The 20864-nt window shown below is 40.1% G+C and overlaps 1 protein-coding gene across 1 annotated transcript in view; it reads left to right on the top strand.

The window, feature by feature from the left end:
* The window catches only part of arl15a (ADP-ribosylation factor-like 15a), a 177777-nt gene that overhangs the window by 62962 nt on the left and 93951 nt on the right, over window positions 1-20864 (top strand). The window contains exon 4 of the mRNA XM_007250483.4: window positions 13778-13986. Within this exon, the coding sequence (XP_007250545.3) occupies window positions 13778-13986 (209 nt within the window). The remainder of the gene's footprint in view (window positions 1-13777; window positions 13987-20864) is intronic.

Genomic DNA, 20864 nt, shown 5'->3' with positions numbered 1-20864 from the left:
CCTTATATACTGAGGGATAATCAGTACTCGGGACTTCCTGGTGGTGTCATGTGATGCGTCATGTGATCGGGAGTGAGTGTGGTGCCATAGTGTGGTGCGTTCTGGGTATTGTAGTTGGAAGCGTGAGAGTCGCAGATAGAGCTGGATTTGGGAGACATGGGAGCGCTTTCAGCACCAGACATGGCACTTGTATGTTTCAGGGGAGATAAACCAACGTTGGGCGCTGGAATAAAGACTTCATGATAAATTGTAAAAGCCTAATTTGCTGAGTATAAAAGCATGTTTTCACACCTGTAGTTGGTTTCTCTAGTCTGGATCAGTTGACTAATTTGTTTAACTGGAGCGTTTTCTCCCTCTGTTTGGTTTGTTTTCACACAGGCACAAACCTAAATGCTCCAAAATGCGCACCAATAAACTACGTGAGCACATTGTCTCATCTGATTGGTCAGAGCTGTCTGGCACAGGAGCAAGTAAATACAGCATAAATATAGTGAGAAGATTCTGTGTTCCAGTGCGTATATCTGTGCAGTGTGAAGCTGCTTTAACACAGAACTCTGAAAATGTCCCACTGCGCTTTCAAACACAGTGTTTTTAATGGGACAGGCAGCACAGAGTCGAGCGGGGACGAGCAGTGAACGCTGCACATACTGCGCTCTTTGCCTAGTGTAAACAGCATGGAGCAGAAGAGACAGTGTTTGTTCATAGCAGTATATTATCTGGCTAATATATTAGACTAACTTCACTTTTTTTAAGCAGTTTAGCTCGATTAAAAAGGAGTAGTTCATAGTCTCCTCTGGCATTGTGTTGTTTGTGTTGGAACTTTTTAGTCAATCAGGCTGAAAAAAATAATAATTGTGTGTTGGATGTGGGTGGGGCAGATTAATTAATTGGCAAAATTAATTGCAATAAAAAAATAATAAAGCGTTCCACATTATCCACCTGCTTAAACACATTAACTTAAACACTTCTGAGTAATTTTCTCACTGGAGATGCTCTTTTCATCTTTCCTCAAGACTCCAACCCCTGTTTTGAGGTTCTGTATATTTATGAAACTACAAAACCGTGCGACTGTGATTACGTAAATGTGCGTAGTGGATGACCGCCAGGGATAGTAATAGTTGAGTGGGTATTTCCCTGCAGTCCAAGAAATGTATACCAGATGAGTCACAGTGTGACCCCTGCTAGTGATATCATTAAGGCTATATCATCCTGTGACTCACGGGATGTAGAACATTCCTAAAGCCCAGGATCCTTGGAGGTCAGTCATTACTCACCTAACCACAATTATGCTTGTGTTAAGTACATAGCCCACTGTCCACAGTAGAAGTAGAAGCATGTAGTCCACAAACCCACCGAGAATGTAGACTGTAGAGTTCAACAACGACCCTAAATCAAATCAAATCGAATCCAATTTATTTGTATAGCACTTTTTACAACTGATGTCACAAAGTAACTTTACAGAAATGTGATCACAGGACATAATCAGGCAAACTATTAAACATAAAATATACAAAACTCCTTCAGAGCTGAAAGAGGAAGAAACATTGGAAGAATCAAGACTCACATATAAGGGGGGGCCATCTTGTAGACGTATCCAGCTCCGGTGCAACTTTATGCCCAAATTCATGCACCTGCCTATTTTTTTTTTGTAAAGAATTATTGCACACTTTTTGTACATCTTATAAACTTCATTTTCACTTCTCAAACATCACTGCTATATGATATATTTAACTGGAATTGCTGGTCTGAACCAGCCATGATTTCTAAAGGAAAATCACGAAATGATCAGAGGTGCCCAAATTTTTTCATACCACTGTAGATCACCCTACCGTTTAACTTTTTTTTTTTTTCGTATTGGACTCGATTCAGATGATAAGACGTAGATGAAAGAAAACACATTTTCTAGTGGATGCAGGAGCATAACCACCAAGACTCTGCATAGAAAATGTTGCCTGTTGCATAATGTTGACGAAATGATTAGCCAATGGTTCAAAAAGCAAGTCTATAAAGTCATCTTGTTTGGTGTCTACAGTTCGGTCTGACTGCAGTTTGATGAGGTGGAAATTGGTTTCTGTGGGCTTATGAGGACCCCTGATACACACTAAGAATGCCTGAACAGCACAGCATGTCCGAACATTGTTCGAACAGAGAAAATCCCCAAACTCATCTATTTGTGGACACTAATGAATCAAAACTTGGGTAGGCTTGCCAAACTTTTTGCCAAATTCATGTTGTTCTGAAGGTCAAAGGAGACACAACACAGTACTAAATACATGTCTAACTAAGAAACAGGCACAATGTGCTTAGTGTACTAAAGTCATCTTCCAAACATCTTCCAGAAAGTATTGTCTACTGACCCATGCAGTGAAAACAGCAAAGATTTAATTGATTTCATTCTTTTAAATCTTTAATAAAACTCATTGAATGTTGTTTGCTTCTTAGTGATATTGAAATACTATGAAAATAATACTTTTATCAAAACTAATAAAGCAATTGTTCACAATTGTTTGATAGACCAACTGTCTTTACTGTGCAGGGAAGGCTTTCATAGATTTTGGAACATTGCTGTGTGGATTTGATTGCTTGAGAGCGTTAAGAACGTTGGATGATCACCACCTCACCTCACCTCATCTCCAACTCCCAAACCCATCTCAAAAGTACTGGGTGGAGCCCCATCATTCCAGAGAACACAGCTCAATGCTGGGGTGTTTATTCCCCTCTATGCCACACCTGGTATTAGGCAAGGTACCAATTCTGTACCATTTCCTCTGTTTCCTAAGTTCTATACTTTTGGCAGAACCACTCTGCAGAAACTAGACAAGCTTTGTACAGGGCCTTGAAAAAGTATTTGGCCCTCATGAACTTTTCAAACTTTTGAAGGTTTTTCAGGCTTTTTTTTTTAAGAATCAACAGCAAGAAGGATACAATCGTGAAGTGGAACTAAATTTATTGGATGTTTTAAACTTTTTTTTAGAAATAAAAATCTGAAAAGTGGGGTACAATATTATTGGCCCCCCTTGCGTTAATACTTTGTAGCGCCACCTTTTGCAGTGATTACAGCTGCAAGAAACCTGAGGTATGACTCTATCAGTTTTGCACATCGAGAGACAAAAATTTTTGTCCATTCTTCCTTGCAAAACAGCTGGAGCTCAGTGAGGTTGGATGGAGAGCGTTTGTGAACAGCAGTTTTCAGCTCTTTCCACTTTGACTTGGCCATTCTAACACCTGGATATGTTTATTTGTGAACCATTACATTGTAGATTTTGCTTCATGTTTTGGATCATTGTCTTGTTGGAAGATACATCAGGTCTTTTGCAGACTTCCAACAGGTTTTCTTCCAGAATGGTCCTGTATTTGGCTCCATTCAGCTTCCCATCAGTTTTAACCATCTGAAGAAAAGCAGACCCAAACCGTGATGCTGCCATCACCATGTTTGACAGTGGGGATGGTGTGTTCAGGGTAATGAGCTGTGTTGCTTTTACGCCAAACATAACGTTTTGCATTGTGGCCAAAAAGTTAGATTTTGGGTTTATCTGACCAGAGCATCTTTTTCCACATGTTTGATGTGTCTCCCAGGTGGCTTGTGCCAAACTTTAAATGAGACTTTTTTATGGATATCTTTAAGAAAAGGCTTTCTTCTTGCTACTCTTCCATAAAGGCCAGATTTGTGCAGTGCATGACTTATAGTTGTCCTATGGACAGAATCTCCCACCTCAACTGTAGATCTCTGCAGTTCATCCAGAGTGATGATGGGCCTCTTGGCTGCACCTCTGATCAGTCTTCTCCTTGTTTGAGCGGAAAGTTTAGAGGGACGGCCGGGTCTTGATAGATTCGCAGTGGTCTGATGCTCCTTCCATTTCAATATGATCGCTTGCACAGTCCTCCTTAATATGTTTAAAGCTTGGGAAATCTTTTTGTATCCAAATCCGGCTTTAAACTTCTCCACAACAGTATCTCAGACCTGCCTGGTGTGTTTCTTGGTCTTCATGATGCTCTCTGAGCTTTAAACAAAACTCTGAGACTATCACAGAGCAGGAGCATTTATACGGAGACTTGATTACACACAGGTGGATTCTATTTATCATCATCATTAGTCATTTAGGTCAATATTGGATCATTCAGAGATCCTCACTGAACTTCTGGAGTTTGCTGCACTGAAAGTAAAGGGGGCCGAATAATATTGCATTAAAATCAGTGGCGCAAAATGGGGGTATGCAGCGTATGCTATGCAGCGGGGCGCTGCACTAGAGGGGGCGCCAAATCGATGCCGGAAAATTATTTCTAGTCAACATTTTCTGTAAGAGCTGTTTGTTCATGTATGATAATACACATGGGCGTCGCCTGTCCTGGGCTTCCGGGGCTTTAGCCCCGAATAAATTTCCAGTAGCCCCGAATCGTTTCGCTTAGCTCAGTTGTATTGTTAGTGAGGAGACAGGACACTGTACCCTGTGAATGGAAAATCTCTTGACGCGAATCACGGAGACAGTTCAAGGATAAAGTTCCGCCTTTCAGGAGAAACAGCAAATCAGCTTGCTGGTTTTGCGGAGTGCGGTGGGCTAGTAGGGAAGCCCCCACCCCAGCCCCCCCACCACCTTGCTGGGGAGTATTTTTGAGGATTTTGAGTTCTTGCACCTGTCTTCAGCGCTGATGTTAAAACAGAACTAGAACTAGGACTAACCATGTAAACTGTGATGATATGTTTCTGATAGCTGGTTAAAAACACAGGTCTCTGAATCAAAACACAAATCAAGGTTTGAGAAAATAAAACTATATGTTTAACTTGCCCTGATGTACCTGATCAGCCAGTAACTATATAATTTTCAAACTGTTTTTATTAATTTAGGGTTGCAGGATTACTGTAAGCTAAAATTAACTAACATTTATTTAGCTAACCAGTTAGCTAGAAGCTGGATGTAGTGTAAACTAATATAATTACCTGGGCTAAGCATGTTTGCATACATCTCAAAAAGTATGTAGTTGCACCCCGATTAAAATAGCAGAATGCTTTTATTAAAAGGGTTATCCGCAAAGCTTTAAACATACAGAATACAGAGTGCTGACAGCTTGTCATTGTTTGACGTGCCTCTTCATGAGATTGGTCTAATTACGCTCCTCCTTGATGTAACACCATGCCTTCCTGTCAGAAGGCCAGTGATGTCTCTCAGTTACTTCCTGGCATAGAGGCTGGCATCACACTGTGGACGGTTGCCAGTATTTCTATTAGGTGAAAAGGGCATGGCTGGCAGCAAAGCGGCATCTGTGTCTGGTGTCTGTAAACGTGCCCTCTCCAGTGACCATGACGTAAAAGGCACATAGACATGACTAAACTCGCTTTATGTAGGAGGGACGGGTGATGATCAGGCTTGCTGTGAAAGTTAGACTGGCATTCATTTGCCTACCGTTGATTTGTCTCAGTCATGTGTTGAGTGGGAGTTGGACTTCTCAGAGCTAACATTTTAGGGGCTTGATGTTCTGAAGGAACTAATTATTTAATCTTGAAAGACTAGATTAGTTTGGGTTCCCATTGATTGCTGAAGGTCTTTGGACTTGATAATAAAACACAGTGGATCAACACCAGCAGATGACATGTCTCTCCAAACCATCACTGATTGTGGAAACTTCACCTCAACTAGACCTCGAGCAGCTTGAACTGTGTCTCCACTGTCTCTCCACTCTTCCTCCAGACTCTGGTCTCTTGATTTCCAAATAAAATGTAAATTTTACTGATGATCAGTGATGGTTTGGAGAGACATGTCATCTGCTGGTGTTGATCCACTGTGTTTTATTATCACGTCTAAAGTCAGTGTAGTTTTGTTTTTCCCACAAAATCTTACAGCTCTTCATGCTTCCCTCTGCTGACAACTTTTATGGAGATGTAGGCTCTTCTCTTCTATTCCTCCTTTTCTACTCCTCCTCTCCCACCGTGGAAAAAGGTGGAGGAATGGAGGAGAGGCGAGGAGGAGGAATGGAGGGAAGGAGCTGTAATTGAGGAAATGGGACAGCTGATCCCTTTTAGATAGGATGTTGACTACCGATGAACTGAGCCAATCACATCCCTCACTTTCAGCACATGCCAGATACTGCCAATCCCAACCAATCCCAGCCAATCACAGCTTCGAAATTAAATTATTTTAATAGTGAAAAATGATTTCATTGAATGTAAAAAAAAAACAAATAGCAAATATTAATAAATAATAATTTTTAAATAAAATAATAATTATTACATGTTGCATACATGTTGAAGTGGGAAAATGTAATAAATGTAAATAATATATATGTGGGCAGTTGTGTTAATCGCATAAACAACATTTAAGCTCAGTTCCAGTATATAAAGCCAGGTGGCAAAGGAAGACTGTGTTAGCTTATATAAACTATAAATTATACCACTGCTTTACTGGCTGTTTAATTAGATAAGGAAAATAGTCAATTAATATGTTTTTGACGTATATTTGTGCGTTGCCTTCTCCATTTTCGCGAGCTCGCGTGCGTGGGCGTGGATGCAGTGATGTCATTCGAAAATCCCTAAAAGTCTTCCGGAGTAGGATGCTCTCATGTATCCTCCGTTGGAAGCCTCCTACAGGAGGATTTTCTCCTACGGTATTCGGACAGGCGGCAAGATGGCGTCACAAAATCAGTTTCCCGGGTCACGGAGGAGAGGAGGAGGATCGGTAGGAAAAAGGAGACACTTTTGGGGTTTCTGGACACAGCCGTGGATTTCATTTTACAGCAGGACTTGGCACACTGCCCACACTGCCAAAAGTACCAATTCATCTTATATAAAGTTAAAATTATCTGAAACGCTGAATTTTAGGTATTAATTGGCTGAAAGACATAATCATCAACAGTAAAATAAATAAAGACCTAAAATAGATCACTCTGTGTGTAATATATCTATATAATATATGAGTTGCACATTTTGAACTGAATTACTGACATAAAGTAACCTGTGTGGAGATTCCCACAGGTCAGTCTAACTGTTTAGCAAGTTTAGTGATGTTGTTAATATGAAGATATCTATTGTCTCTGTCACAGAAACGTCCTATCTCCAAAAATCCAGCTTTACAGGTTACATGTCAATTAAAAAAGTAATTTTTCAAGTAATTTTGGACCATTTTTGTTGGTTAATTCTTTACAAACCTAGACACAATCTAAGGACATCTGCCAGATGATGTCAAAAAGTGAAAAATGACAAAAATAAAGATGTCAGTCTACAATGTTATGTTTAATTATGTAAGAAACAGACAGTGTTTTTTTGATGGGGTCTACAAGTTTTTTTGGTTTATATGCTTTTTTTTCTCCCATGTTCAAACAGGACAATCAAAGTCAGAGTCCAGGATATTTGAGGGCACTTATTCTTCAGAGAACAGAGACTTTGAAAGCAAATCTGCCATAAGATGGTTTATATTATCAGAACAATGTGAGCATAATATGTTTTTCTTTGCTGATAATGACCTCATGGCAGTGTTGCTTTTTTTTTTTTTTTTGCATCCAGAGAACACAGCCACCAAAAATTGAAATCATTTGTAGATTTTTATTGGACTCAAACAGGATGCTCGCAGCTTGTTCTAGTTTGAAGCCATCGGAGCCGTTTTTCTCTCAGATGCTTTTCTTGACATCTTCTCAATCACTCCGTCATCTTACAATAAGTTTTTAGCTGAGAAAACAGCAGATCCCAGTCTGTGTGCCTGCTTCCCGCTGATAAACTGTCAGTCATCATTTCTTCTGAAAACACTGTAAGCAGATGGTGCGGACAGTAATGATGCAGAAAATTACTGGAATATGTAATGTTGTAATGTTTCCGATAGGCGAGCGGTTAGGACCTGTAATGCAGAGCACATGATGGAAACGTTAGCGGGTATAATATATAGTTCAGCTATAGGGAAAGCTCATTTCTGATCATAATGCTCGTTTGCTCTGTTCCGTTTAACCAACTGCAGACCATCCGGATCAGTTTTGCCGCTTTGCCAGCTCACTGTGGGATGCTGTGAGGAGTCTGTTTGTTGTTACAGCTCTTCAAAGTCTGTTGTTCTGACTTGAGCTGAACTGAAAGACGTAATTCAGATTAGCGTTAATATGTTCATCTTTAGAAGGTACAGGACACAGTGAATAAATATCCTAATTTAAAATTTGTACAACATTTCTACAATCTTCAACCTACAGTGGTGTAAAAAAGTGTATGCTCTCTTCATGATTTCTTATTTTTTTGCATGTTTGTCACTCTTTAATGTTTCAGATCATCAAACAAATTTAAATATTAGTCAAAGACAACACAAACACAAAATACAGTTTTTAAATGAAGGTTTTTATCATTAAGGGAGAAAAAAGATACAAACCTACATGATCATGTGTAAAAAAGTGTTTTCCCCATAAACCTAATAAGTGGTTGTTCCACATTTGTAGTGTAGAATCTTTCACAGCACTGTGGATGAATTTTGGCTCCACTTTTCTTTACAGAATTGCTGTATTTAAAAACTGCATTTTGTGTTTACTTGTGTTGTCTTTGACTAATATTTTAATTATCAAAAAAAACTAAGGGGCAAACAGTTTTTCACACCATTGTATTATACCGTTTTAAAAAACACAGAAAATGTAATGACAAAAAAAAACAACACACCCTGGATATCACCCAAACTGGGTATGTAGTTATGTCAGAGATTACACATTTGGGACACTATTTTACACTCTGTGCAAGACTCTTACTTTTAATTTATATTTATTTATATTTATTCTATTTTTTTCATGACTTTTGTATTTAGATTTGTGTCTTACTGTGTACTGTACTGTAGTTGTAGTACATATAATATAAATCACTAAGGCTTTAAATCAAGGCTTTGATTATTAATGGCTTTACTTTGTCCCAAAATTACACAATATATGAAGAAATCAGACTTTATTATCAGAGAAACAGCTGAAGAATATGTCAACAATTTTACCATGGCCTTCTTTACAAAGCTAAATATTTTAAACTGTTCCAAGAACATTAAAAATGATCCTAAAATACTCAATCTTTAAGTATTCAAAACTGATGTTTCTCAAAAGCTCTACTGCACAAGTAAGACACAAGTTTAATGTCAATTTACAATATGTGGAGCTATGTATTATAGCTTAGTTTTGGGAGCTGATCCACGCCCTCGCTCCTCCCACTTTCTTCCCTATTTAAACCATCATTTCCTCTCTACCTGCTCATTGAACAACCTCGCAGTTGAACGACCCCGTGATTGAAAAGCCTTGCAATTGATCAACCTCAACGTTGACTCCCGCTCCTTACTTGGTACACCATGGTACTCCACCTCCACCACATATGAAAGTGACTCAAATCTGATTTGAAAAGATCGGATTTGGCACGTCCAGATCTGTGACATGTTTAGGCAAAAGAATCAGATTTGAAAAATGTGATTGGCTATGCCCGGCATCTGATTCAGGAAGTTGTGTCTCCAGCACTAAATATTAAGGATATGATAATGGCAGCTGACAGCTCTTGTGGGTTCGGTTTATAAATGGCAAAAATGTTGATGGGCTGCAGGGGGGCTTTGAAATTTGGATTGAGAAAGTCTTTACAGATGGATCATGACTAGCAGCTGTACAAAGCTGTGTAGTTTTACTTTCATTCTTTGTGTAAAACAGCAGTTTAACACAAGTTCATCGTAGTTCATTGGCCAGCAATCAGGTTGCCAGATTAATGCATTCACTACTGTGTAAAAGGTGCAACAGGTCGGCTGGCAGGAGGCCTGTGAGGATGATTGTGTCAGATAAGCTAAAAACACATGCTAATCAGAAAAAGTTCAGAGTCTCAGGCTGTTTGTCTCTCTCTCTCTCTCTCTTTCTTTCTCACACACCAGTTCATTCCTTGTCTGTCTGTGCATAGTTTCAGGGCTCATCTGTGGCGCATCCACATAATGCGTACCCTATGCTGAAAATTCCAGTTCCTGAATCTGTGCATGTGTGGATGTACCATGTCAAAGCGCAAACAGACTGATGAACTCCGACTTGAAAAGACGGACATTTATTGGTTGAAAACACATCATAAGACTGTCAAACGTCTCTTTTTTCTCATGTTTTGAAGACTAAAGTCATGGGATTGCAGTAGATTTTACAGTAAAAATAACATTAACAAGTCTTTAAGGACCCTATCATACATCCTGTCAACAGTCTGTTTTCACACCTAGCTCCTGCACCGTTAAAAAAAGTTACAGAGTTTAGGATTATATCTGCACAAATGGGTGTGCTGGTTTGGAAGTGTGGTGTGTTGAGGTTATTTCTGGTGTTTTTTTATCTTGGTGGTGGGAAATACAGGTGCGCCACTGTCTGATTTAAACCATGAACTTTTACCTCAACAATAAACAGAACAAAGAATAAAATAACATTGCTGTTTTCTTAAATGAGCTGCTGGTGTACCTTCACAGTGTGAACTTGCAGGGCGCACCAGGCATTTTCACACCTGTAGTGGGTTTCTGTGGTCCGAATCAGTTGATGAGTTTGTTTATTTGGAGCGTTTTGTCCCTCGGTTTGGTTTGTTTTCACACAGGCACAAACCTTAAAAGCAACAAAATGTGCCACAACAGACCATTTCTTTGTCTCCTTTGATTGGTCAGAGCTGTCAGACAAAAAAAAGAGTTGCATTGACACAAGCAGTAAATGCTGCACATACAGCTTTCAGTGTGTAAACAGCCTAGCCTGGAGCAGCAGGAGAGAAAGCACTTGTTAATAACACTGGTCATTGTCTTTGTGTCTTTGGAATCGTGAGGGCAGAAAAAAAATGTGCCTTGTGTGGCCTGAAAAGTGCAAATTCTCTATTTTGATTATGGATGTGTTTTGGCCGGAATGTAAAAGCTTTAATCAGTCAGTGGCGCACCTCTATTTCCTGCCTCCGAGATCGAAACACAGCAGAAATTTGCCTGAACAAACCTCATTTCCAGACCACCACCATTCCTAAATTCTAAATTCTGATGCTATTTTAAGATAGCAAAGAACATCGCACCATTGTGCAACATTGTGTCTTGTACAGGGTTGCCTTGTGCTATTAGACACTCCTACCATCTGTTCTACCATGCAGATGTAAAGTCAGAGTTGGCGGGTGCCTTAAGTGCCTTATGTGAAAACACCTTCGGTTACATAGTATAATACCGCAATTGGACCATGCTTGTTGTGCCAGCACCCCGGCTGCAGAGTATAATATAGTAATCAGCCTAAGTCGACATTGCCAACTCTCTCTGATTGAGTATAAATCGCATTTGTCCCAATTCTAAAGCCGATGCTGGAGCTCATTTGAAACGATCGGATTTGACATGTCCAGATCTGTAAAAGTAAAAGTATATCTATATAAACACGCATTTAAAGGATGATATTTCCTTGAGCTAAATCAGGTTAGTGCTTTAGGAACGAGAGCAGATCACAGTGATTAGCAGTTCTGAGAAGTGTACTCGAGTAGACGTGGTCGTGAGGCGAAGAACTCCGCGATTCCCAATTCAAACACGGGGCCATGTGTTATGATTGAGTAACTTTTTGTGATGACCAGTGTGTTTACTTGGAGCAAATTTCTTGAACACAGTGAATTACACTTTGTTGACCCAGTGGGGGGATTTGAACACACTTATCCCCCTGTGGGCTGAAGCTACAGCCACTGTGGTTTACACACGAAGATAAAGAGCACACAAGACAAGCTGCTCACCTCTCTCTCTTTCTCTCTCTCTCTCTCTCTCTCTCTCTCTCTCTCTCTTGTTTTTTCCTCTCACTTTCTCTTTCCTTCAATGAGATAACAAACATAAACTGAGAGAAGGTTTGGTGCATGACATCTAAATATCCTTCCTCTAGATCCTCTGCAATGGAAATGTTGAAATGAAACAAACACACTGGTCATCGTTTAGTTTCTTCGGAAAATGTCTGTATTTATGAGGCAGATTCAATTTTGGAGCTTCAATAGTTTTTTTTTTGTGGATTTCTTTGTTCCCAACAAAACGTATCAATAATGATTTACGTTTGTATGTTTGTTAGATGTTTATGCACAGGGAGACACGTCAGGATCAAATTAGCAAGACAGCAAACAGGCAGTACAAAGGTGATAGACGTGTAGACTACGCACGGCACAAGCTGCCATACTCGAGATTCAGCTCTCCCTAGGAGATGCATACTGTTCTCTCCCACTAGCCTAGTCTGGCAGAAAGTAGGCCCTAAATCCAGATGCGGACTTTATTTTCAGTCCAAGGACTTTGTATGTGGTAATAGTGAAAATATGAAAAACCTGCAGTGTTTTTTTATTTTAGTACAGAGCTGTTCTGTTTAGATGCTTGCAAGACTTTAGATCCTCTTTGTCATTAAAACTCAGTGGTGTGCAGTGAGGCCCTTCTAACCCTTCAGAGAAGGGGTGACAATAGGCGCATGTAAATCATTACATAATATTTAATATGGAAATTATACATATATTATTAAGGGTCACGGGGGGGTGCTGGAGCCTATCCCAGCCGGCACCGGGCGGAAGGCAGGATACACCCTGGACAGGCCGCCAATCCATCGCAGGGCAGACAGACACAGACAGACACACAGACACATTCATTCACACACTCACACCTAGGGGCAATTTGTATCCAACATCAGATTAGCCTGAACGTGCCGTTTTTGGACTGTGGGAGGAAACCGGAGCACCCGGAGGAAACCCACGCAGACACAGGGAGAACGTGCAAACTCCACACAGAAAGACCCGGGTCGCCCCACCCGGGAATCGAACCCAGGCCTTCTCGCTGTGAGGCGGAAGTGCTACCCACTGCGCCACCGTGCCGCCTAATAATGACTTGACTTGACTTGATGACATATATTATAGTTATTGTAAATTATAAGCATACATTTTATAAATGAACTCAAATAAAAAACATTAACTAATTCAAAGCATTAGTATTAGCGTTTTTCAGTTGCTACAGGACTCTTATCTGACTGAGAGCGGTTCTAACCAATCAAAACTTAAAAAAAAATGTCTTCTGCCCCCTTGTGTCTGCGTGCCCCTTCTCCTGATTTTGAGAAGGGTGCAGTAATGAGTCTACTAGCAGGACAATCTAACCAATTGGATTCATGATTTTCACTCCAGGGGCGGGGCCATGGCTGACTAACCCCCTTCTCAGCTCTGTGCTGAAGGGGGTACGCATTGCTTAGTCATAAACCGGGGCGCATGCTGGCTTAATTCAATAGTTAGCGAACTATCATAGAACTGAGACTGCAAATAAGACAGATATTGTGTCATATCATATTAAAAAGCCTTTTTAAAGGCTGTCCTTCAATGCGAAACTAATTTACAATAATAGGCTGCCTGACTGGTCAGTTTTTGTGTGAACTTAATGTTTTGGGTGCTCTGGCGTACTGTTGTCATACAAATGAGTGATCTTTGTTGAAGGGATGTACTTCTAGGAAAATTAAGCATTGATTGCTGTGGTCTATTGTATACTTTTGTCATTTGGAGCTGTATTTGCGGGCTATTATAGTTCATATAACTAAGTCAAGACAGAAAATATGTAGTTATTCTAATATTAATCTATGTGTAGGGCAGTTGTAGGGGGGTTAGGTTGGGTTGGGGTGTTGCAGAAGGGGTACCCACTTTAGTAACTGCACGCCACTGTTAAAACTACATCATTATAGTAACTTTCAGGGTGTTTTCACACCAGCACTATTTGGGCTGGTTAAAACGAACTCTGGTTCGTTTGTACCCTTGGTGCGGTTCGATCTTGTATCTATCTGCAGTAAATAAAACAGAACTCATCGTCACCTATTTTATTATTTTTTTTTTTTACCACAGGATCCGACAATATTAAGAAGTACTGGAGCCGCTACTACCAGGGCACCCAGGGGGTGGTGTTTGTCCTGGACAGCACTGTTTCAGACGAGGAGATGGCGGCCTGCCGATCCGAGCTTCACTTGGCCCTGCAGCACCCGCAGCTATGCACTCTCCCGTTCCTCATCCTCGCCAACCACCAGGACTCACCAGATGCCCGCTCCGTCGCAGAGGTACGGTAAATTTCCATACCAAATATAGCACTGGGGGGACCTTCCTGGGCCCTAGCACGGTTCTCCTCGCTGAATCTCTCTTTCTTCCTGAGGAAGGTTGCTGACTCCCACATGTACACACACTCTGAAGTGTTTGGACTGAGGAAAGGGAAATGTGCATGTGGAGGGCTGTGCTGTGTTATTGCCACGCAATAAGAGCCCATGTTGACAACCGTCGAGGTGCTTCCCCTCTCGTCCTCGTCCGTCCCTAAGCTAGAGCTGCTGTGGTAAACATGGCATGATGTGGGCGGCCTGTGTGATGGGCTGTGTATACACTAACAAAACCTTTGATTTGGACGGATCCCATTGGGGACAATGGAGTCACAGAGTGTATTTAGGTTGCTGTCATTTGAGTTGGCAAAACTGGATAGTGATCCGTGGGTAGATTTCTTAGTTTAATTTTAATAGGCTGAAATAAACATTAAATCTTATAACTACAGGTGCGTCTCAACAACAACAAAAAAAAGAATATCATTGAGAAGTTACTTTATTTCAGTAGATCAGCTCAAAATATGAAACTCATGTATTATATAGATGTATTACACACAGAGTGATCTATTTTAAGCTTCTTGATGATTATTGATCATGGAAACCCAAAAATCAGTACCTCAGAAATTTTCAGAAAGAAGAAAAAGACTAATTGGTACTTTTGGCAGTGTGGGCAGTGTGCCAAGTCCTGCTGGAAAATGAAATTTGCATCTCCATAAAAGTTGTCAGCAGAGGGAAGCATGAAGTGCTGTAAGATTTTGTGGGAAAACACTGCACTGACTTTAGACTTGATAATAAAACACAGTGGATCAACACCAGCAGATGACATGTCTCTCCAAACCATCACTGATTGTGGAAACTTCACACTAGACCTCAAGCAGTTTGGACTGTGTGTCTCTCTCTTCTCACTCTTCCTTTAGACTCTGCTCCCTTGATTTCCAAATGAAATGTGAAATTTACTGATGATCAGTGATGGTATGGAGAGACATGTCATCTGCTGGTGTTGATCCACTGTGTTTTATTATCAAGTCTAAAGTCAGTGGTCATAAAGTTGAGTAGGAGGAGTCAGGACGGAGCTGGAATGCTGGGAGAGCTGATAGAGAGAGTGTTGCAGGGAGATACTTCATGACATAGTTATGGTACATTGTCAAACGTCAAGCGATGACAAGGATTTGTGAGGTTTGTAAAAGAGGGAAACAGATGGTGTCCTGTGTGTCTGTAGAATAAACGTTCATTGATCACTGTCAGCACTGGTGTGTTCTTGTTTAACTTGCTCCTGACTTGTGGACTTTGAGATGCACAGGGTAGCTTTTACACTCCTGATCTTTTGAATGGATGACAGAATCATTTTTAGATTTTTTTTTTTCTGAAGTGTGCTTTAATGGATTTACTATGTTTTGAACAGCATAATTTGATTTCACAGTAGAATTTAATATCTAAATTGAGCTTATTTTCGTATTTTTTATGTAAAAAAAAAAAACTGATTTTCCTGAAAGGCTGAAAATGTTGTATATTGTGATTTATTTGAAGCACTAGTTTGCCTCAGATGTTTTGTTGAATCATCTTAAATCAGTGTTTAAAAAATATAATATTTTATGCTGCTCTGATAGGTTTGAATGTTAGCACAATTTAGCATTTAATTTCACAATTTGTGAAACAGTTACATTATGATCTTAATATGTTTTAAAATCATAGTGTAACTTAAAAATAAATTTAAACTATTATTTAACTTACATGACCTTAAAAGTTTTTTTATGACTCAAATCTAGCAATAAAGGATAAATAAATAAAATCATCTAGTTGCATTTATAAAAAGTAGCGTGAAAAAGTATTTGCCCCTCACAGATTTCTAACGTTTCTGCTTTTTTGTCATACTGATATTTTTCCAATTATCAAACAAACTTGAATATCAGACAAAAGTAAGAGGTGGGCTTGTTTGTGTGCTTTGGGTCATTGTCCTGCTGCAGAACCCAGGTATGCCTGAGCTTGAGGTCACGAACAGAATATTCGTAATAAAGGCCGGATATTCTCCTTCAGGATTGTCTGATAAACAGCAGAATTCCTGGTTTCATCTATTACAGCAAGTTATCCAGATCCTGAAGCAGCAAATCAGCTCCAGATCATCATACTACCACCATGTTTTACGTTCGGTATGATGTTCTTTTTCTGAAATGATGTAATAATTTTACCGCATATGGTTTATACATTAGCTTGAAATCAAAATTGGGGATTAAGGGGTTTAGTAAACGTTAGGACCTTATAATAACACTGAGACTCTCCTCTCCTGCTTCGTGGAGCCATCTACATGTGAAAGCTGCGTGTTTGCGAGCATTTTTGCCTGTTTTCTGGGTGTTATAGGTTAGCTAGCCGGCTTGACTGTGGTTAGGTTAGTGTAGCTTGGTTTAGCTTAGCATTAGCTTAGCTTAGCCTAGCCTGGCTGGTTAGCGTTCCGGCTATCAGACTGCGGCCGAGGTGACTGGTGGATTTCCTTTTTCTTTTTTCCACAAAAGACAAGAAAGCTTGAACAAGAGCATGCTGTGGCTGGGCGCTAGCCTGCGCTAAGCTAATGCTGCTGCTGCTTGGGGTGATGATACTAAAATGTCCTGTGTGTATATGCCGTTACTCCGCAACGTGTCCGCGGAGTGATACAGATTTAGTGTGAGAAGGCCGTGCTGTTATCACAAATATCATCACGGTTAGAACAATTCTCCACCAATTATATTATGAGGTTGGAACTAACTGTTGTGTAATGAAGAACAGTAAATGGTTTAGCTTCTCTTTGCCTTTCTCCTTTAATACTTTCTATGTGTTTTAATAAAGGCATGTTTCAGGGCTACTAATGTTACTGGTATATCTTTAGTGTGTTTTGATTGAAAATGATACTTAAGACTCTTTGGTATACTTTAATGATAAACACATTCACAGCTGGGAAGTAGCTGTTTCCATCAGTTTTAAAGCTGTATTTGAAAGAGTTGGCTTCTGTTATCATTTAATCTTAAGTGACTTTTTGCTTGCCATAAACGTGTCAAAAACCAAAGGCCTTTACACTCAGATAGTCCAATAAATGTTAAATGAGCCCTTACAACAAATAACCATATATTAAGCATTCTTTATAAATTATTGGATTTGGATTTTCTTTACTATTGTAAGTTATTTTATTTGAAGCTTTTTCTAAAGTCTAAATAAAATACATCTTTTTAATGTAAAAAAAAGATTTCTTCCAAAATAGAGAATGGTTGATATGTTTTTATTCATTAAAGGTACTCAAAAATAGAGTACTGTATTTTTTGCACTATAAGGCACACTTAAGTTCCTTAAATTTTCCCAAAAATCATCAGTCAGTTTGTAAGGAGCAGGAAAGCAACTTCACTGAAGTTAACCAGGAGTTTCAGTGTAGTTTTCCAGCAGTGTTAGCATTAGACGCTATAACCATGCTCTCTATTTTCCCATTTAGAGGTGAGTATTATTGGCCTGTAGCCTGCTGCTAAACTAGCAGCTAGGACTGCTGTAGCAAAATCAGTATTATCCGCTAACCACGCTAAGCGCTAGCTCTTTCGCTGCTCATAAGTGAGTATATCAGCCTGTAGTCTGTGCGTTTACTGTGTTAAAACAAGCTATGAGGAACAAACCGCTAGCTAATATTGCCCTGGCTTTCCGGAACGCTCAGGTTTCCTCAGTGAAGCTCTGTCAAGTGGCATTAGCCGCTAACCGCTTTACTGCTCCTTACAAGCTGACTGGTAAAATCCATACATAAGGTGCACCGGATTATAAGGCGCACTGTCGATTTTTAGAAAAATTAAAGGATTTTAGGTCCACCTTATAGTGCAGAAAATGTGGTATTGATGGTATCTTTTGATTTAAAACTTTAAAACTTAAAAAAGGCAGGGCTAAAAAAGGCAACTTGCCAGGACACAAGACCTGTTGAACAGACGGTCAAGCTTACAACAGCAAATCAGACCACACCACTGAGAGAGAGAGTAGATGTGGACCACAGATTGTGCTGAGCAGGTTACCTTGAGCTAATCCTCCGTAATGTTGATTTAGCAAAAATCTCTTTCCCTCAGCCATCCCACTTCAGGTCAGAGAAAGATCATCTAAAGCTCATTCAGATACAACCTGCAGGGTAAGCAGATTTGTGCATCTAAAAAAAATAAAAATAACTAGTAATTGATCTAGACACAAGAGCTTTTGGCTTAAATAATGTTTTTTTAATTGAAATGTGTGGAAAAGTTGGATTAATCATTCTGTTCCACAATCTATTGCTGAGGGCCTTATACCCTCATGCTTGGCAGTGACCTCATATTTTTATAATAATGGCTATATAGAAACACTCACCATGCAATGCACATTCAGGCAATTACCTAATCGTCCAATCATGTGTGGAATCAGTAAATTTATAAAATCATGCATCATCCTGTTTCAGTATTATTGAAACTTCCGGTTTCCTGTTATTTTTTTGTTTTTCCATATTAGTAAAATTAACATTTTGTGTGAGAAGGTTACCACACTTTCCCTATCACGCATAGTCTTGAGGCAGATGAGCTACATCGGGTTCCAGTTTTGTCAGCCGAGAACAGAAAGCTGAGGCTGCAGTGGACACAGGTTCACCAACACTCGACCTTTGAAGACTGAAAAGGGTTAATTAACCTCTGCTGAGGCACACAGATGGTACAGTCAGAAGCTGGCACCAACAGCATGAATCCATGGTCCCAACCTGCCTCTTGTACGCAGCTACAGTGGTATAAAATGTTTGGGAACCCCTGTACATTTTTGAGATTTTCCTGTATAAATCATTGGTTGTTCAGATCAGTAATTTCACTTAAATATATACAGCTCTGGAAAAAAAATAAGAGACCACTTTAGTTTCTGAATCAGTTTCTCTGATTTTGCTATTTATAGGTATATGTTTGAATAAAATGAACATATTGCCCTGGCTTAATGAAACACTAGTGCTAACGGTTAGCTGCTAATGCTAATGCTGCTGCACCCAGCCTTAGTAAAAATCTGGAAATTTAATAATTTAGTGTTGCATAATGTGGAGCACCATATGTATGAAAATAGATGTTTATTAATAGTGCACCTTATAACCCCGTGCAAAAAATACGATAAAATCTGTGCCATGTTTTGTGAGAAAAGTGAGGCTCTATTTAGTATTAAAATAGAATTCCTAGTAAAATAACAAATGCCTGGTTTGACTCAAGGTTTAGGCTGTGTGAAAATATGTGTCTAAAGGTTTTAAACGACCCCAAAGCTGTCAAGTGCGATTGAGAGTTTGTAAGATCTGTGAAGCCAGCATAGTATTACAGCGTGCGACTGCTCATTCATGAGGCCGAGTCACAAAGATCACACGCAACGTCTTCCACCACCCTTGAGTCTGACCACTTCGGGGGCTGTGAACAGGAGTTGTCTTCCCTGGGTGCCATAGCGGAAGCCGGCGGTGACGCTGGTAATACTGTCACTTGCTAAAAACCTGAGTCATTTGGGAAGGAAGAAGAAGAGGAGGAGGAGGAAGAAGAAGTGCGCTCTGCTATTGTGGCTGCATCTGAAAGTGACACCTGCCCTCCTCCGGTGCGGTTCTGTTCAGGCCAGCGAGGCTCCGTGAGGGATGTTTTGGCTAGCCGACTCCACGCACTACTTGCTCATGTTTCACAGCTAGACCTCTGCAGCTGAGGAGGCGCATATTGCGGTTGCGGCGAGAACCAAATAGGCAACCAGAGAACAAAGTACTAAGGTATTCCAGACGCGTCTCTTGCCAGCTGTAAAGAAAGACGAACAGGGTTTCTTTTTTTCTGGTTAAGGATTAAAAAATCAGACATTTCTCCAGCAGAGATGCGAAGAACAGCCCATTGCATGATCTTTACGTGACTTGGGAGAGATATAAACCTGAAATAATGCTGGATGAAGCAATAATCCAGTTTTTTATTAAACTTTACAGTCTATAGGCCTTTAGGTCCATGTGCCTGCTGTGCTATAGTCCCATCACAGTTCTGTATTTTATAAGGCAGAAGCTAACTAAAAATAGTAGCGTTAAATGGCCTATAGTCTTGTCGTAAACACTATCTGAAGCTACTGCCAGTTTAATGCCTTTAATGCATGAATAGTTCTGTTTGCACTCCATCAAGATTAACCTGTTCATGGTTCGAATCCCGTTCATTCAGTTTAACATCAGTTGTCGGAGCCCTGAGAGAGCACAATTGGGCTTGCTTTCTCTCTATGGGTGGGTAGATGGCGCTCTTTTCCCCTCATCACTCCAAAGGGTGATGTCGCTCAGCACAAGGTTGCATCTGTGAGCTGATGTATCAGAACCGAGTCGCTGCGCTTTTCTCCAAGTGCACTGTGATGCTACTCAGCAATGATGCATCAGCAGTAGTTTAAAAAGAGGTAGTAGCTGACTTCACATGTGTCGGAGGAGGCATGTGCTAGTCTTCACCCTCCTGGTGTGTTGGGGCATCACTAGTGATACAGGGAGTCCTAATGAGTGGGTTGGGTAATTGGCTGTGTAAATTGGGGAGAAAATGGGATAAAAATAAAAACTCCAGCTAAAAACCTCTACACTTTTTAAATGTAGCAAACAATAAATTGAGAGTTAGGGTGCTTTCAGTTTTCAGTTTTGTTCAAACCAAAGGACCAAAATTTGGCCCCACCAAAAGAGGTGTTCTTACTGAACCATGCATGGCTATGATAGGATTGGGCGGCTGATTGTTGACTGTTGTCAGGGTTTTAATCAGTCAGTGACGCATCTGTACTTCCACCACCGCAACCAAGATAGAAACATGCCAGAAATTTACCTGAACACACCTCAATTCCAGACCACCACACACATCAGTGTAGATTTATTCATAAACTCAGAC

This window comes from Astyanax mexicanus, chromosome 22 (assembly GCF_023375975.1).
Source record: "Astyanax mexicanus isolate ESR-SI-001 chromosome 22, AstMex3_surface, whole genome shotgun sequence".
In the NCBI taxonomy this organism is placed as follows: Eukaryota; Metazoa; Chordata; class Actinopteri; order Characiformes; family Acestrorhamphidae; genus Astyanax; species Astyanax mexicanus.
This window is presented reverse-complemented; position numbering and strand designations above follow the sequence as displayed.